Here is a 20,321-nt window from a genome sequence, read left to right on the forward strand (position 1 = left end):
GTATGAACAGTCCTACATAATCGATTATATCAATTTTAATAATACAGAAGGGCATTCATACTGTTAAACAGTAACACCAAGAACATACAGTAAACCATGTACTGTGTGAACTCCAACATCAGGTTTTTACCATAGGACTTGGGAATTTAATATTATTTTTATTATACAATGCAATAAGAATTCTGAAATGAGGTACATGTCGTCTAATTATGCCAAGTGTATGATATGAACCAAATGACAAACCAATCAGATATGGATTATAAACGGTGTAAAGTCTTTTGAAAAAAAGAGATAATTAGATGCAGCTGTGATAGCTGACAAGTCTGCCTTGATGCCATAGAAAACTGGTCTTGAAACGGGTTTTGCCATGGATACACCCATATATAGTATTTTGACTGAGTGCTGCATCTGCAATTATTCTTTCATTAATATTCTGTTGCCTGTGGTCTGGAATAAAGCTGTTAAATATAGAACTGCATTTGGAATTAATAAAGCCTGCTATACAGGTTGACTGGTAATTAGAGACTAGTCTGTCAAACTGTTGTTAGCCCCAAAAGGAGATATTTTACCAGTGGCATTTACAGAAAGCCACAGTACTTTTAAATGTAAATCCTCGTCATTTATACTAAACCCAATACTTTTACTCTTGTCATCACAGACAAAATTGCCATTAGAAAGATATGCGTTAATCCAGATTAAACCTGTATTTTTTCTTACTGATGACTTTTACTGCTACCAGATGTGACATTTTTGTAATTTAATACACACCACCTCTATTTACTCAGTTATTTGTGAAGGCATACCTTTGAACAACAACAGAATTAACCCCAGAACCCTAGCAACCAAAAGGAAAAATTCCACAATCGTCAGTTCTTTCGCTGGAAAGATCCAGTTATTTATTAATCTATAGTTTTTTTTTCTGTATTTTCTGCAGCATAAGACAGTGTTATTCACCTACTAACAATCCTCAGATAATTAAAAATATATATATTGGAAAAAAAGTATAAGGTGACAAAGAAACAAACACATCACAGTAATTATGAGGTCGCCATGTTATTGCATTATTAAACTGATTTGAAACGAATAGCATAAGGTATTTAGAGAAATAAAGAAAAAAGCTAGCAAAACCACTTCTACAACGTGATTTTAAATGGATGTAAAATTAACATACAGGCATATTCTTACAGACATAGGCTACGTTGTGATCAATAATTGATCACAACATATTTATGGGGTCCAATTGTCATTCTGTTTGCAGCAATGCACAGTTTGATAAAGAGAATAAATATGTAAGAAAAATGGCAACAAACAACTCTTGGTCAGTTTACTCCAATGTGAATTGAACATATTCCACTAAAAAAATGCCAATAAACCATCATCCAAGAACTAAAATGTTAATTTTTAAAAGTTCCTTTTACTTAATTAATTCATTATTTTTTTACTGCAGGCTCACTACTGCAGTAGTTTCTAACTGATGACATCACCGAGGCATCTGTTACAGAGCAGGCTCGAGAAGCTGACGCCATTGTGGCTCAAACTGAGAGAGTGAGTACCATGTATGTTATAGACTTTTTGGAACCGACATGGTAAACGCACGGATGCAGTTTCCTAAAGTTCTCTCCTCTGGAAAATAAATAAATAAATAAATAATAATAATTGCCATGAACAACAAAAGACGTCGCTCCTGATAGGAAAAATAAATAACTGTCCAATCAGCTTGAGCAAAATTGATCTGTGACGTGTGACGTCGTTACCCCCCCCCCCATAGTGGTTTATTTTGGCTTCTCGGTTCTGCTCGTCGCCGCCATTAGAGACAGATTGAAAGATTGGTAGGAAAATGGGGATTAAAATGGTTTAAAATTGGAAGAAGGCGGCTGATAGGGGGGTTCTTTTTTCAAGTGGGTCGAGCCGCCGGGTTTGTGAGTTCAGGTCGAGGACGGGGAGTCATGTAAATAAAGAAGGGATTGGAAAATAACGAAGGAGTGAAATAGGATTTGGAAAAGCCTGCAGAGGTCGGATACTGGGGCAGCCTGGAGAAGAGTTGTTGTGGTTCAGCATTGGTTCAGAGAAATATAAACACAGGAAAAGGTAAGGCCAAAGTAATCTGTTGCGAATATACCGTACAAGTGGAGCACAATGTCATTGCCTTAGTTAATACATTACATTTTAGCAAGCGTCACGTTTGTAATTTCTTTTCGAACTACTGTACGCCTGAACGGGACAGTGTGTTATATTATTAACAATAATATTCTGGTGGTAACCATGTGACCTGACTGCCGTGTAGTGTGATACTGTACTACACAGATTGACACACAGGTTGAGCTTCTTTGGAGAAAGTGCAATTCTAATACGCTTGTGTGGTGGGGGGCTGGTTTAGTAGTAATCCACCCATTCAGTGATGCACTTGCACAATCTGTGTCATTGGTGTGTACTGGTACAATGCGGATGCCAGCCTCTCCAGCTAGTGTTTTAATAATTGAAGGAAATAGTGTTGTCTTTTTAGTGTTAACGCAGTTTCCTTCTTGGGTTTAAGGGTAGACAGTTTATATTAAATGCACATACATTATTGAATCATTTAATTTAAAAATGTCACTTAAGTGCAAGCATTTATTGGTAATCCTTTTCTGTGGCTGCTGCCAGATATTTAAATTTTCTACTGTTTATTGATAATTATTGACTCATTTGTATGATTCGTGCATTAGTCATGCAGATTTTAAGGTTCTTAAGTGTCATTTGTGTTAAATTGTGGTGTGGTATATGATAGGAGAAAAAAAATATTAATCCCTTTTAGAATTTAAAAAAATGTGACATGTCTTATTTTATGTGAGTTAATATTACCATTCAGGTTTCACAGAGTTACTGCAAAAACCGTTTTGGTATTCAAGTACAAAGTTCTTACTTCATACAGTACCTATTCTTTCTCTGTTCCTTTAGAAACTACCCTTTTAAGCTCTTTACTGACATAGCTCCATAAAAAATTAATAGACTTCAGAGAATTATAAATTATAAAGACTTTAAAGGGTGTCTGTTAATAGTACATTTTACACTGCAGTGTGGCCCTCGGGTACTGTGTAAGGTGGAATTTAAAAAGTTTATTGCAAATATGTCACCTCGCTCAGTTTGGCTTCAACCTTTACTGTTTTCCCAACTGTGTTTTGTGTGCACAGATACACAGGAATTCTGTTTGCTTCATGTTGTATGCATCCTTGGCTTTTTTTTTTTTCAGACTTTTCCAAATGTCTGTCCTGTAAGCAAACTGAAAACGTGAATGACTGCAGCTTGACTGAAGTCTGACTCACTCACTGATATCACTTTGTTTGACATTTAGCCTTACAGTAGCAGCAAATTATATAATATATACTTTTTTTTTACTAGGTAGCCTGAATAGTTATGCAACCAACAAACAATACTTGGTTGTACAGTATGCATTGTAGGTGTATTTGCAGAGGAGGAGGGGGAGGCAAGCTTTCTGTGTTTGCCAGCTAATGCATGTCAACTGAAAGCTAACTTTGCTTTGTAGACAGAACGTACATGTTCATTTTTTTATCCATTAAATTAAGTTATTGTCCATATTGCATTGCTGTTGTAGTATAAGTTGATACGTTCTGTAACAGTATGCTTGGAAGTTCATAGCCGTGAGAGGCTGACAAAACAAGGGCGACATTTTTGGGAATTCTCACAATTGTTTTTAAAGCAGTAGTGCCGAAGTACAATATCTTGCAACAGCCTCTGTGAAGGTTTACTTTTTTTGGTCATTTTCTTTTGCTGGCAAAAGTTTGAGTGAGAATGGATTTGCTTAATTAGCCCCAAAAAGCTTTTGTTTTGCTTGCAACCCAAAATAAAAACCTCTCTCCATACAGCAGCACACTGTTTGTTTACACCTGAGGGATTAAAACTCAAATGCAGTCTATACTTGTAGATATAATGTACTGTATTTCTTTCAAGCTAAATTATTAACTCGCTCTGCATTCTAGTTAGAACTAAGAATTGATTTAGAAAGTTAGGTTTTAGTTTAAGATCTTTTGAAAACTATTTACAGTTCCCTTTACCATTACCAACACACAATGCTGTAGTTGCTGTTATAGAGCCATACAGTGAATTTAGCTTAGTTGTATGTTTATGAGCTTTGTAAGCCGCAGGGAACTATAAACCACTAGGGAATGTTCCTCTCTAGCACCCTGTGTGTAGCCTGGTGTTTAGGTGGAGTCTGAGATCTTGACTTTCTTTTATTTAACCTTAGTCCTCCTGAATTGTAACAGCAAGTTTTGCAGTACAATACAGGGCTCCCTATGAAAGGTCATTTGGGTCAAAAACATGTTTAGTGTTTAAAATATTTAGTAGATGTACTGATTTTGACCAGTGAAATTACAGAAAAGATAGTACGTGTTATAAATAAATGTAAATGACCTACGTATTTTCTTCATAGGGGTCTGGTTATTTTACAGTAGGACCTAGTCGTGCCTAAAGTAAAGAATGAAATGAAAATTGCAAATATGACGGCGAGAGATTTTCTTTTATGGTGCAAATGTACATTTGCTGAGTTAACAGGCGTCCCAGAAAAACTGGGATTGCCCCAGTTTTCAGCCCTGATTTTGTTTTTGTCCTTGCTGTTGTACTTGCATTTAATTTTTTTTTAAATGCTGTATAAAATTGTAGCAAGGAATTGTTGTGATCTGCTATAATTACACCCAATGTTTAACTATCTTTTAAATTGCTATTGGGTTATTACAGACAATGTTGACGGTGACACGATTCAGTTTGTATTAGCAAGGTACCAATACACTGCAATACACTGCATAGCAAATTCCAGAGATTGATATATTGTAGGCCCCTCTTTTCCATCTTGCGTGTGTAGTGTTTAAAATGCCTCTCTTTACAAATGTGAAATCTTTAAGAGTTATCAATTTGCATTTGATTTCAAAGTTCTTTAGTCTTACTTGAGTTTTAGATCTTTCACATAACTAACATTTTTGCCCTATATTTCAGTTATCAGTCTAATAGAATAGAGCATTTATTGCTTTTCTTTTTTAATCCGCTAGGTGCCTAAGAGACTAACCAACAATGACGGAACTTGGATTAAAGTGGGCCTGTGAGTACTGCACGTATGAAAACTGGCCGTCCGCAATCAAATGTACGATGTGTCGTGCACAGAGACCCAGCGCCACCATCATCACAGAAGAACCCTTTAAAATCAGTCCCAGTGTTGATGGCAGCAGGGAGTGGAACCCCACGAGCACAGAAGGCGGGAGCAGCCTTTTAATTTGCCCGGACTCCAGTGCTAGGCCCAGAGTTAAGACTTCGAACAGCACAGAAAGCCCCAGTAAGTGGTCATGCCATATTTGCACATACCTAAACTGGCCCCGTGCAATAAGGTGTACCCAGTGCTTATGTCAGCGTCGGACCAGAAGCCCTACAGAGTCCCCCCAGTCCTCAGGTGCAGGTTCCAGGCCAGCTCCCCCTCCCGTTGATCCCTGTGAGGAATACAATGACAGGAACAGACTGAACACACGAGTGCAGCATTGGACTTGTACAGCTTGCACCTATCAAAACTGGCCCAAGACCAGGAAGTGCGTTGTGTGTGATCACCCTAAGCCTAACAACACTGAAGCAATCGAACTGGCAGACTCTGAGGACCCCTCCTCAGTCATTAATGAGCAGGACCGGGCGAGGTGGAGGAGTAGCTGCAGCGGAGGCCAGAGAAGGTCGCCCCCCACCTCCAAGAGGGAATCCAAGGTTAAAATGGACTTTCAGCGGATTGAGCTGGCGGCTGGGGCAGGTGGCAGCAAAGAGGAATTGGCGATTGACTTTAAAAAACTGAAACAAATAAAAAACAGAATGAGAAAGACAGACTGGCTTTTTCTCAATGCTTGTGCAGGTAAGTCACTTAAAATAAAAATAAAACAATTGTGGGGAGCTGGTGTCCAAAAAATATATATAAATGGTTGCAAACCTGTCATTTTATTGTTTTTACTTATTTGAACGTGTTTTTTTATATATATATATATAAATACAATGGCTTCTTTGATACTAAGACTGTCTTATGATGACTGCAGGGATTACGTAATCGGCAACTGTTGGAACTGTTGACAATAAATACTATTCTTTCATACTATGGGTGTTGATACTACATTTGCAAGTACTGTAGATTTTTTACTGTATTGTAAGAGACTTTTTTTTTTTAAATTAAATTGTAAAAGTTTTTAAAAACAAGGCTCAGAGCTAGGCCATCAGAATAAATCATGAAATAACTACTATCCTTTACCCTTGAGTTGAATAGTGTTGGATAGGAAGGGGCTCTATAAAATATTCTATTAAAAGAAAAAGAATGGCATTACTATTTTAATAATAGAGAGTGGCCCCTGAGTGAAGTGTGATGTGCAGTGCATCCTCATATCTATGGGATGCTTTTGTACCGTAGTCAGAAGATCACTCTGTCCTTCACCAAATACGAATTAATTTAGATGTTCTAAGTGATTTAGTGTAAGTGATTTGTGTTGAATGCATATACACCATTGTACTCTGAGCACTGTTGGAGAGAAAGAATAATCCCTTTGATGGATGCTACTGTGTGAGCAATTCTGTAGGAGCATTCAAATAAATGTGGAGCTGGCTGCAGAACATCTTGTACCTATTACTGTTGTGGAGGGTGGTTGCAAGCATATGGTGTGTAAACACCTCATAGCTCACCTCAGATCAGCTGAAGTCTAGATATTTGGTTGGCTGCTTCGTGTCAACACAGTTTTGTAAACGGTGCAAGCTGTACATGCTGAGACAGGCAATCTGGAGTAAAAATAACTTTTAACATGTGCACATGTCAAAAATAAACACATGCACAGAAAACACTGAATGCTGACCTTGGTTCTATTCAGTTATGCAAATATTTTGGTGTTTCCATTATGGAGTTGTGGCTGTGTGGTATTTTTAGCTGGATTTATATCCTCCCAATCTTGTGCCTGCTGGCCACTGCCATCCTATGAGATGTCAAGGTCAAGCTTCCCATTACACTGGGTGGGTGCAGGTACAGTATTCTCTTGCCACGTTGTTTGCCCAAGATACCAGTGTTTTAATCCAGTTTGTCCAAAGTGGTATTAGTTCTTTTACCTTTCAGGTTTGTAGGGGGGGGGGGGGGTATGCTCATTTGTTTTTATTTATTCACCAACATTGATATTACATTAAACTTAAACTAAACTAGACAGGGTGGTCTTCAAATTTTATTAAATCGTGGATTCTAACTGGCAGCCTCTTTTTATTGTAGGGGGTGGAGGGGGAGGGGGAGTGGGGGTTGACCTAGCCATTTCAACATGGGCTTGATAGAGATGTGCTTTTGGTACATTTTTATGTTTAAACCATATCTACATACACACACACTCTCTTTATATTACATTCTGATACTGACAGCCCAGGTTGGTATTGTCTAAGCAAATAAATCCTAAATAAACAAATAACGTTTTAACATTGCAAAGACTTAACTACAAAGTAAAATAAAAAAAAAACAACACGTACACATCAAAGTATACTGAGCATCAAAAGAAACGTATCACTTAAATTTGGATAAAATTCACTAGATGTGATTGAAAAATGACAAAATCTGTTTTAGAGCAGGTGCAGTGACTTTTTATTTAACAAAAAAACAGGAACCTATTCCGTTTTATTGCTTGTAGTTTTTTTTTTTTTTTAAGTAACTTTGCCCAAAATTATATGGTTTAAAAAAAATAAATAAAAAAGACCCACTGTACAGCGCTAATGCAAAATGGCTTCAGGAAAGCGAGTTGTGCTTATAATAGAAAAAAAGTTGGAAAAGTTAATTACCTGGGATAAATAGCACAATATTTTGGAATTGTAAAGAGCACTGTGACTGATATTAAAAAGTCTATTGTTTGAGACGAGTACTTGAACATTACAATTTCCGAGTACTCTAATCAAATGCCGCTCTCCTCTACATACTATATACTAGTGTACATAAACCTCCCAAACATTGCCACAAGACCTATTTTAAATGCCAAACTTAACACACTCAAGTAATATATTAAGTAGTTAATGTAATGTTTGTCACCTTGTGCAGTTAATTGTATATGGTCAAGTATTACTAAATAATGTAAAGTATTCAAATTCACGTATCCACACAACTTTACATTAAATTGTAAAAAGAGATGCCTGGCCTACCTGTTTGAAGTGTCTCAGAGGTCCTTTACTTTAGTGCAGTAGTTCCAGCATACAAATAAAAACTGTACTAAACATAAACGACCGTTCAGTCCAAAAGCTTACAGAAGAATTTCAAGTGAAAAAAGCCTTCCACTTATGGGAATATGGGGGAATGGGGTCCACGAGTCTGTGGTAATTGCAACTTTTTCTCCCTTTTGAAAGTTTTGTATGAACAGCTGTAGCACTATTTTCTTTAAGTTTTTCTACCCTCGCTGTTATTGTTTTATGGGTCGGCACAGTATTGGGATAATCTTACATTGATTTCAAAACTGCAACATTCACGATTCACACGCACTGTCCTCGTAGGGGATAACGTGACCATGCCCTGTTCAGCCAAATCTATAGCAGATGTTGTTATGGGTGTTTGCTTTTTATTGCCATCAGTAGCTCCATCCACAGTAATTCTGAATGTTTGCATTTCAGATGGTGAAGCATTGAACTTGTGTTTTCTGTGGTACGGCAATTTTGTTTGGCACAATTATTTACATACCATGGTTTTCTCGTCCGGTTCCTCAAAATACTTCCAAACGTGGCTTCCTTTGTTTAGAGATGCCATTTTAAATATAGAACAAACTTAGAAAAAACGCCTGTCATTAATGTTATTACCCCGCCGTGGAATTGATACCATACCACGCCTACTACAGGCATAAACACACACAGTGCACCAATGAAGCGCCAGATCGACCAAGAATAAAACCCGCCCCAGTGTCAGTCTTTCTGTTGCACCAATTAGAAAAGCTACTTGGAGGCAATTGCCAAACCCCTTCCTTATTATCCCGTACTCTAGCACTAGAGCAGTCTGATACACGACAGACTACTGATGCGTTAATTTGAGTAATTTATCATAAAAAAAAATATGCGTTTGGTGACATTTGTCATCTGACCAGTTTTACGTCTAGCATATTAAACGTTTAACCACTACTTTAGAGTTTAAACGTTTAAAATTCCCATCCCTAGGGTGTGTGAGTCAGTATCTAAAATAAACAATTCATGGAGACAGCGGTCTCCGATCAGAGAGGTCAAATTTACTGTCTGTGTGTGTCTGAAGGGTGATGGAATGGTTTATTGGTCAGGAACTGAAGGATGAGTGTCTCCTACATTGTATTTGCACTTGCCTTATCTGACCTTGAGAGCACTACATTCATTCTTTAGCGCTTTCATTATGAACCTTACAATAGAAAGCACCGAAACACTATATTTTGCAACAAATGATTATAGTTCTCCTAAATCTCTTGCAAGTACAGAACTATCAGGAGATGCTGTTTTCCATTAAATCCAACTGAATTTCATCCCACGTTGGTGCCTCTGGTTTCCAGGTAGAAAAACAAATTAAAACCAATAATTGAAATGAACCCCAAAGCTCAACTCTTCAGTGCACATTACAAAGAGTACTCTTTTAGTACTCTGATGGTTCGCTCTTTTTCAGGGTGAGTTCTAGCACCCGAGTGCTCCAAATAAAATGATTATTCAAGCACTTGATTCAATTAATTTGAAAAGCAACTGGCAGAAAACACTGGCACAAATCTTCGAGTGAAATGAGTTGAGAGAGTTCAGCATGGTCATCACTCCCCATCACTTACTCCCCCGCACTCCCCCTTTACTGCAGCATTACCTTACTTTGTTTATTCCTTGCCTGTAGTACATATTTTACTGACTTTATGTATTGTTATACATGCCAGCAAAATTGTAAAAGGAAAATCAATAACACAGGTTTGGTCATTTGATGAGAATTTGAATACTCAATTCCAGGGCGACTTACAATTGTTACAAGATATCACATTATACATTTTCACATTATACAGATATCACATTATTTTACGTACAATTACCCATTTATACAGTTGGTTGGTTTTTTTTTTTTTTTTTTTTTTTTTTTACTGGAGCAATCTAGGTAATGTACCTTGCCCAAGGGTACAACAGCAGTGTCCCCCACTGGGGATTGAACCCACAACCCTCCAGTCAAGAGTCCAGAGCCCTAACCACTACTCCAATTTGTAGTTAAAATTCCCACCACTACCTAATCGTTTTCATTGGAGAGTAGCCCGCGGTTGTTAACCAGGAAAGCGTACGCCAGTTTTTGTCCGATGACCATCTACTTAGGAAATTCCACACAGCACCTGTATTAAATGAAGCACACTTTTTTCTCCGCCCCTATTTTAGTACCATGATTATATTAACGCGTTGTATATTGTCCCTACATATCTTTTTTTTTATTTTGTCCCCCCCCCCCCCCCCCCATGTTTTTAAAAAAGTACTTTTTTTATGGGACTGAATTTGTTTCCTGTCTTACCCTACTGAATAGTTATTGGTATGGTCTGCAAGCTGTCAAGTGCAGTTGTAATATTTTTAGGAATCTATGGGGCATTTATTATCCATATAATCCCAATTCAAAGCATCTTGGTATCATTGATGCTAAAATCTCCTGTCATCACAAATAAACAGAGTAATTTAACAAGCAAGATATCCAAGTTGTGCAGTGCTAAGACTTATACAAATGTGTAATGTCTGCATTAGTAATCTGATGCTGTTTGTACACAGTGTGTGGGTGTCGCCAGTCTGAAACCAGGCACACTATGTTTGGGTGTTTAGGATTCTCCTGGCAGCCCATGCTTATCTTGGCTAAAAACATCTTGACATTCTTGTTATCTCTGTTTGTCTGTTTGGCACAAATCTTTTTCCTTCTGATGGTTCTTTTTCTCTGAGAAGGATTTGGCACAAAGTTCTTTAATGGTATTGGGTTCTAGGTCTTGGTGATCTAGATGGACATAATACTACAAGTTATATTTATGATGATGAGCATGTGATGAATACTGTTTGTGTGGGCTTACTCAAACTGCATATTTTGTGTTAGTCACGCAGTGGAAGTCTGAGGAGAGCAGAGAGACTCCAGCCTACTTCCCGAGGTCGGCATTTTTTGCTTATCTTGCATCCCTGTGTTCTTGTACCATTATCCAGCCAATGGCAGGGGAAGCTTAGGTCTGTTACTGGACTAAAAAATAAAATAATTCAGGAGAATGCCCTTGAGTATTTGTTACATACGTTTGCAGATTTAAAATCAATGTTTATCTGAGTAGGCCTATATGCTTTTACTTTGTTGGTGGTATATCCTATCCTAAGTTTGCATGGTTCTAAACTAAAGGATAAAACACCTACATGTACAGTAGTTTGCTGTTTTGGGTGGAGAAATGTTCATCATACTCTGTAGTGCAGTATAAATTAGAAAGTATCAAACCGTGAAATTGGATCCTGTTTAGAAGTCACATAATGCAGTTGCTATACCAATGTGAATTTTCCTTGAACTTTGTTGGTTGGTACCAGTTATTTACATTGAGGTGTAGGTGGATCCTTGTTGGTTTAACAAAACAAGGCTAAGTTTGTTAATGCATTGTACACTAGATCTGTGTGTGATTGTTCTAGAAAGGGGTGTGGAAAGTACAAATGTTATTGTTTCTGTGATAGTTTCTGCAGTAGTGCGTTTTAATCCTGTTTCAGACAGTGACACAGTATGATGGGGATTCTCTCTCTCTGTGTGTTGGATCACATGGGTGAGAAGTTTCCTTCAGTGAGGTACTGTACAGCAACAGAGAAGTGGAACAGTGCACTCTTTCTAACACTGGGTTTAGATAATGCCATAGAACCTGGAAGCTATTAATAGAACTATCATGCTCCATTACGCTTTTTTAAATTGAGATAACATTTTAATGTAAAATTAAAACTAGATTCTGGTACTAATTTTAAAAGTGTATCTTCCCTTTAGAGAGAGACTAATTAAAATGTGCTCTTCCTACATGAAAAGGTAATTTTTATTAATGTATTTTCTACACATTCTGTTAGGTGTTGTGGAGGGGGACTTGGCAGCAATAGAGGCCTACAAGTCATCAGGAGGTGATCTTGCACGGCAGCTCACAGCTGATGAAGTTCGTCTGTTAAATCGTCCTTCTGCTTTTGATGATGGTTACACTCTGGTACATCTAGCTATCCGCTTTCAGCGTCAGGACATGCTGGCAATTTTACTGACAGAGGTAAGTTGCTGCAAACCAAGAAATGTAGTAATACAAAAAGTAAGTTTCGGTTAGTATTACAACATACACAGGGTGGGGGTTGGGAGGGAGCCCCGCTCCAGTATATCGCACTTCAGATCAATTAATCCCTTGACCTACTGTTTGATTTCAGGTAGTCAAGAGATTTTATGTTTAAGTGACTCCAAAGAAGGTAGTGTAATGTTTTAAGATCAGATGACCTCATGAGTTTATGCCCTCTGTGATTATAACTCCACTCCTGTTTACTGTAAGAATATGACCTGGTTATCCCAATTCTATGTTGTGCTCACTACATTCATGAGGAGTTTGTCAGGAGTTTAAATCATTGCTTCAGATCTGATCGAGAAAGGTCAATACGGCGATAGGTGACCTACAAGAGTTTTGAATCGGATGCGAGCAGCATTAGGGAGCCAGTGCAGAGAGCTGAGCAGCGGTGTATCATGGGAGAAATGAGGAAGGGAAAAGACAAGGCGAGCAGGAGAGATTTTGGAGTGGATGGATAGCAGAGGCAGGGAGGCCAGCCAGGAGGGAGTTGCAGTAGTCAAGGCGGGACAGTACCAGGGCCTGAACTAAGAGCTGCGTGAAGTAGTCGGTGAGGAAGGGGCGAATTCTGTGTGTGCTGCTGAGGAAGAAGCGACAGGAGCGTGCTGGAGTAGAGATGTGCTCAGAGTAGGAGAGAGGTTGAGGGTGACACGAGGTTCCAGTAAATCGCTGTTGACATATTTATTTTCTTTTTTTACTGCACATATAATTCCTCATTGAATAATTGTTTCCATTTTAAATTCCCATTTCCCCACTTATGGCTGCCAGGGTGTGTGTTGGTCAGATTATTCCATTTTTGGCTACTAAGCCCTTTGGTGACTTGTGTTGCAGGTATCACAACAAGCTGCAAAATGCATCCCTGCAATGGTGTGCCTGGAGCTTACAGAACAGATCCGCCGTGAGATTGCTGCATCCCTCCATCAACGCAAGGGAGACTTTGCCTGTTACTTTCTCACTGACCTCGTCACCTTCACTTTACCTGCAGGTATGTTAGAAGTTACTGGTTGTTTTGAATACTAAAATTGGGAATTGGATTCTGTATATTGATTACTTGTTGAGGTGGAGGAAATCATTTAATAAACATTTTGTATGTTTCATTTTGGGAAAACAAAAGATCTATTTGGGCAATCCAATTAGATTAAAAATAATAATAATAATAATGTATTTGCATGATGTGATGTCTAAGGAAATCACTGCATTTATACCTTTAGCACGTCATAATGGATAGTATTTCTGCTATCCAATCAAGTCGTATGATTTACTAACTACAGTGCTATAGATCAAGGAGCTGTGTTTGGACAATAGGCGCATTACATTGCAGCATGCATAAATCGCATCACATACTGTTACAGCTATGAATATTTCAGAAGCATTTTCAAAAATAGGCAATACATGAATGATGTACAGCCATTATATTACAGAAAAGGCAGATAAATGAACTAGTCTCTACATTAGGGAATGTTATGCTCCAAATCTTTCCTTTAAAACCCTGCATGCAATTGTTTTGTTTAACATGGTGTAGTATTTAATTTATTACATCTTTATTTAAGATGGTTTGTGGTGACATTTGGGGTTACTGTTCTAAACAGTGCTAGAACACATTTAAATATTTTGATGAAATTGTAGGTTTACTGACTAAACTATGTGTTTTTATTAAAGTAATCGCAACAGTAACATTCATTTTAATAAATAATACATTTTTTGCAATCTCTTTGCAGATATAGAGGATTTGCCGCCTTCTGTCCAAGAGAAGTTATTTGATGAGGTGCTAGACAGGGATGTACAAAAAGGTAAAATCAATCTTCTATTTCTGCATATTGTCATTGTAATGCATTGGGTTTGTAAATCATTTGAGAATACTGTACATGGATTAAAGTAAGACACAAGCAGTTGACTTGCCCATTATCTTACAATCAGCTGTATTTTTTTTGCTTCCCAGTTTTTCTTTAAACCTAAGCATGTTTCTTTGCCATGTAATACCAGATTTAAAAAAATAAAATAAAACACACAAAAACAAAGCCACCACTTAATTTGAATTAAATGGATATATCCTTCTACTTTTTAAATGGCACTCTCCACTGGCACTGTGACGTGAAGAGTCTGGTAATGTAGAAAGGAATATTACAGAATATTTAAGACATAAGGTAATAATGCTGTTTTTAGCTGTGGCAAAACTTGGTTTCCTAAGAAAATGAAAGTCTTTACCGACTTTATATGCTATATATATATATATATATATATCCTATTTTAAATAGGTTAATTAAGTTTTCTCTCCATTTACTAAATGACTTTTTCTCTTGAGGGGAGGTGGTTTGTATTTTTTCCACCCTTGCTGGTCTCCTTTAAATCTCTTGAGTGTCTGACAATCCATTTATCTGTTCTAAATAAAGAAAGCTGAACTCCTTCAGCTCATTATGGAATACATGAAATTTAGACTATAGAAAAAAGTTATCTTTTCATGCATACCTCTATCAGAGCCAGACTACCATAATTGTATGCCTCTGTATATGTGCAACTTGGGTATGAGATGTTAATAGCCTGCTTTTTATTAGAACTGGAAGAAGAGTCCCCCATTATAAACTGGTCATTGGAGCTCGGAACACGACTGGATAGCCGTCTGTATGCCCTTTGGAATCGCACAGCTGGGGACTGCCTGCTAGATTCTGTATTACAAGCTACATGGGGCATTTACGACAAGGACTCTGTTCTGAGGAAAGCCCTTCATGATAGCTTACACGACTGTTCACATTGGTAAGACGTTTTACATTTCAATTTCATTAAATTCCTATTCCTTGTTGGAGTAGGTATGTATAACAGACACTCTTAACACATACAGATGCTCTAGCCATTGACAAGCCCATAGTTGGATAATGGGGGAAGAAAATGGCATCTTGTGTTTTTGGGTTAGTGTTGGTTTTGATGACCTTTGACCTCCTTGTGGTGAACGGCCTGGATAGATAACTTTTAATATAACTTCAAAGCTTGTTCCAAGATATAATTAACTTATCCTGAAATGTCCCTATTGAGACATTAAAAAAAATGTTTGTAAACATTTTAAAACATTGCAGGTTCTACTCACGCTGGAAGGAGTGGGAGTCCTGGTATTCTCAAAGCTTTGGCTTGCATTTCTCTTTACGGGAAGAGCAGTGGCAAGAAGACTGGGCGTTTATACTCTCTCTTGCTAGTCAGGTAAGTGTGTGGTGTGGTGGTGGTGGTGGTGGTGGTGGTGGGGGGGGGGGGGGGGGAGTTGACAGTACTTTGGCAGAAAGGGAGAATTTTAGGAACATCAAAAAATGCTAAATAAATAAAAGCAATGTGCACTTTCTATTGCACTGATTTTCAGCAGCACAGGATTTATATAAAGTTCTTTCAGATGTGACCTGGATGCTTTTCTCCTACAGAAGCAACTTGGCTCAACGCATTGTTTTAATACTTCATTTGGTTGGATGGCTTCAGCAGTGCTGTAAAGAAGTTAACCTCTAATTATCTGTTGATGCAGTACCTTTAATCATGCGTAATTGGACGCTGTTGCATTCAAATTGGTGGAAGTGTATTCATCACAGATGTAAATGGTCTAGGATATTCACAAATGTTGCATGCATCCAAGCTTTGCATACACATGGGTCCTGTTACCAGGTGTGCTACCAAAGTGTGCTGCCAGATTTTACAAGTGTTTTGTTTTTTTTTTTAAACTTACATGAAACTCACACCACTTTGGTCTACTTGACTGAGTTCCTTATCTTAGAATTCTGATTTAACGTTTTGAAGTTATAGATGTTTTAGTTTCAATATTAGTGTGTTTTAAAAAAAAAAAAAAAAAAAAAAAAATGGATGCCTTTACAATCATTGATGCCAATGTCTGCAATGCCATTAAGAGGCAGTTTTATTTTATTTTATTTTTTTTAAGCACCCTAGAAGTGAGAGTGCTAAAGTGTTTTGTGTTTAAAGTTTTTGACAAGTGTTCACTTTTTTGTTTCTTAAAGCCTGGAGCCAGCTTGGAACAGACTCATATTTTTGTTCTTGCACACATCCTTCGTAGGCCAATCATAGTTTATGGAGTAAAGTATTACAAAAGTTTCCGTGGGGAGACTTTAGGGTACACACGTTTTCAAGGTAAGCTGCTTTATACCCAGAACTGTAATATTGTACTGATAAAATTAAGACTGATAATGTATGTAACACTGTTTAAATGCTATTTTTTTATAGAGGAAAGTTTGTTTTAAGATTATGCTTAAGCTACATGTTTTAGGAAAGGTGCACCTTTCAACACATCGGATCAGTGTCATAGGTGGTTTAGTAGGTTAATGTAAAAGTACTGTATCATGTTTGAAAGCTAACTTTCCCTAAATCGAAGGCCAGTTTGTACAAAGCCCATGTTTGCTACGAGGAGTTTCAACAGGCATATTCTATCACTGCAATTTTGGCTAGTATCTTTAGCGTAACCACAGGAGTTTGTGAGGAAAGATCACTTACTTGGAACTTCGGCCCTTGGTTGTCATCAGTGACTCTATGATTTTTTAAATGTGTTGCTTTACCCACTTAGTAGTACCATTCCCTATCCTTTGCTGTTTTAACATGGAATGGTTTGTGTTTGTTCAGACACACAACTGCTAGCTCAAAATCCTAACTATGTACAGTGTGTTATGTCTGTAATAATTTAGCACAGTGGATAAACTTTAATATAAATACAATACATTTCATGAGGTCCATGGTGTGGGTCTTTTTGTCATACTATTAATTGTAATGGAAGTGTTTGATTTGAATTCAGGATTTGTAGTGATGTTTACCCTTGTCAAAGGTCCCTAAATGGATTTTGGGACTTTTCTGTGCTTTGAATTTGCTTTGAAAGCTGTTTTATTTAGCTCACTTTTCTGTTTTCTTTGTTAAATAGTTACCAGAAAGTGTGTTCTAGATGCCACAGCCAGTTTTGATTGGAAATGTTAAAGAATATCATTGACCCTAAAGCATTTTTATATTTTATTTTTTTCTTATTCAGGTAAACTTTTTTTTTTTTTTTTTTTCAGGCTTACACGAGTCATTTTTGCATTAGCTGGCAATGTCCAGAACATGATCTTAACATACCCATTTTTTCTGTAGGTGTGTATTTGCCTTTGTTGTGGGAACAGAGCTTCTGCTGGAAAAGTCCAATTGCTCTGGGCTACACAAGGGGCCACTTCTCCGCACTTGTTGCAATGGAGAACGACGGTTATGACAATCGAGGTGCTGGCGCCAATTTAAACACTGACGACGATGTTACAGTTACCTTCTTGCCATTAGTCGACAGTGAGAGGAAGCTACTGCACATACACTTTCTATCAGCCCAAGAGGTAAAGATGAATACCTATTAAACATTATTCAATGATGTCGTGCAATTAAAAAAAAAAAAAAAGTTATTCTACAGTTTGCTGTAGTCTATCGAGCTCAAATGAGTGATTTATGTGTGGGCTGGGATTCCAGAGGGGGGAGAACATGGTTGATTGTCCAGCATTGCCCAGATAGAATGTCCTCATTTTAATGTGTTTTTGTTTTTTTTCTCCTATTTATTTTACCCCCTGTAGATTGGAAATGAGGAGCAGCAGGAGAAGCTGCTGCGAGAGTGGCTGGACTGCTGTGTCACCGAAGGTGGAGTTCTGGTTGCTATGCAGAAGAGCTCCCGTCGGCGAAACCACCCGCTGGTGACACAGATGGTGGAGAAGTGGCTGGATCGTTACCGGCAGATCCGCCCCTGTGCATCGCTTTCGGACGGGGAGGAAGACGAGGATGATGACGATGAGTGAGGAGAAGGGGACCTGGTGGAAGACCAGAAAGCGCCATTTCTGTTTGGTATGGAAACAGTGAATCCTAAGGGACAGCTGTACACATGTGAGATGGCCAGTCACCATCTAGAAGTACTGAAGAAGGGTCTGTCTCTGGCTAACACCGAAGGAGGATGAAACAAATAAATACACTTGTACTGTGCTGCGAAGTAGGACCGGGTTGTAATGAAATAAAGATTCTAGTTTACTGAAATGTTATCGAGGAGCTACAAGGAAAAAAAAAAAAAAAAGCTTTGTTTTTCTTTTTTCCAAATGTAAGTCTTTATCCATCAATGTACTGCATGTGGTTGTGTAAAGTTGTGTAATAGGAAAAAATATACCTGCATCTAAAAAATAAATAAATAAAATATTGGTTTAATAATATGGGCACTTACAAAAACACATTTTAAGAAATCCCATTTTGTTCCTTCTGAAGTTATATTTATTCTTATATTATTTTTAGAGAGTAAAAAACAAACACATATTTTTCTTCTTTTAAGTCCGTATCACAAATGCCAGATCAACATCACATCTGTACCAGGAGATTACCTTTGCGAATTTACATATTATGAACACCCCAGATACTGCACACTCAATAATTTTAAATAAATCTTAGAAAAACAAAAGGAAATATTTACAGGGAAGGAATTATTTTTCAAATGTATTATTTTGACTTTAAACTAGTACAAAATTATTTGGGATAAAGAGAAAAAATATCTATGTGTCTCCTGCTGTATTATTAGTTTGCCTTCATGACCCTCCTGAAAATCCCTGTTTTTTTTTGCAATCTATTAATTAGATTTATTTGTAAAATGACCTACAGTGCAGAGGAGCTACTTTATTCTTTCTTCCCACTCACCTCCCCAAATTATGTTTTGAGCAGATTTTGTGGTTTTGTTGATTTGTTTATTCAATCTTGAAGAATTTTATGTTGCACAAATACATATTTTTGCTGTGAGAACTGTTCAAGTTTACTTATGTTTTTCATGTGTGTTTAGTACCTCATTTTGATGTTACAACACAGGTGTTATTCCTGGGGGGGGAAAAAAGGTTCACAAAACAAACATTATAACAACAAATGTTTTTACATTAAATTAGAATCTGTTTAATTTACTGTAATGTTTTTTAAAATATTATTTTAAAGGAATTTTTTTTTTTTTTTTAAGAAAAGATCTAAAGTGAATATTTAATGAAGTTTATTTTGTTTTAGAGTTTACTTCATTGTACTTGATAAAAACTTTACAATTTTTAATGCAAAAGTAAAATAATTGTTGGAAATAATATCCCAAATGTACAAACATAAAACACACACGCTGTCACACTTCAACATTTTATACGCTCTCACACACACACAGACACACTTGCTGTTTTGCAGTGACTACTGTACATACCCATGAACAAAAACACATTTTAAAATAAATGCTGGTGCACTCTTGGATAGAAAACTGCAGACCGTTGCCACACTTAACACAGTCTCAAACTGAAAAAAACAAATGACTAGATTATAGTGCACTGACAGCACTGATGCAGTTACTATCAATTTTCTGAAATGTATGAAGACACATAGACCCTGACATGCCATTTGTTTCGTCTTTGACAACCCCCAGGCATTCCTGTTAGAGTAGTAGACTGTCACAAGAAGCCAGGTGGTGCAGTGGGTAATTCACTAGCATACTGTGCTGGTCCTTCTTGTGGGACTGTGTTCAAGTCTAGCTGATTCCTTCCTTTATTTTTAAGGTTAATTTACCTTATAATCAATGAAAAGCACACTCTTCCATGGAAGTGAGATGGCACGGTGGGCTAATTCACTAGTTTACTGTGCTGTTCTCTTTGGAGTTCTGGGTTCAAATCCAGCTGATTCCATCCTTTACTTTCAAAGAATCAGCTGTTTCCACCAAGACTGTGCCTTTAGACAGGCGGGACATTGTCAATAGGGGGTTGTGGTTCAACATGGGCTGGAAGAACCTGCTGTTGAACCAGGCCTGCAGAGGGCACATGTGCAGAAGACCCAATGGGATGGTCTGGGAAGCTGCTGCCATCAAGCCCAGAAGTACATTGAGCTGAAAGAGCTCCAAGCAGGTGGCTATTCTTTGCACTCTGCCGTCCGACAGTGGCCAGTGCACTCCCAGATATAAGGCTGCCTGGGAAGGTGTCAGCTGGTTCTTCGCATGTTTCACTGTAAGGCGCAACCGATGGAGGTGGCTGGTGACAAGTTTGGTGTGGGCCTCTGCCAGTGCTGGAG

At 37.7% G+C, this 20,321-nt stretch overlaps 1 protein-coding gene across 1 annotated transcript; it reads left to right on the forward strand.

Annotated features, from left to right (window-relative positions):
• Positions 1-1,771: 1,771 nt before the first annotated feature.
• LOC117417682 (ubiquitin thioesterase ZRANB1) lies at positions 1,772-19,040 on the forward strand. Its single transcript, XM_034029871.3, has 10 exons — positions 1,772-2,088; positions 5,040-5,875; positions 12,037-12,224; positions 13,116-13,269; positions 14,003-14,074; positions 14,837-15,035; positions 15,353-15,473; positions 16,268-16,397; positions 17,382-17,611; positions 17,843-19,040. The coding sequence occupies exons 2-10, from the start codon at positions 5,062-5,064 to the stop codon at positions 18,059-18,061; spliced, it is 2,127 nt and encodes a 708-aa protein (XP_033885762.1). The 5' UTR covers positions 1,772-2,088; positions 5,040-5,061; the 3' UTR covers positions 18,062-19,040.
• Positions 19,041-20,321: the final 1,281 nt, after the last annotated feature.

The sequence above is a fragment of the Acipenser ruthenus genome, chromosome 13 (genome assembly GCF_902713425.1).
Source record: "Acipenser ruthenus chromosome 13, fAciRut3.2 maternal haplotype, whole genome shotgun sequence".
In the NCBI taxonomy this organism is placed as follows: Eukaryota; Metazoa; Chordata; class Actinopteri; order Acipenseriformes; family Acipenseridae; genus Acipenser; species Acipenser ruthenus.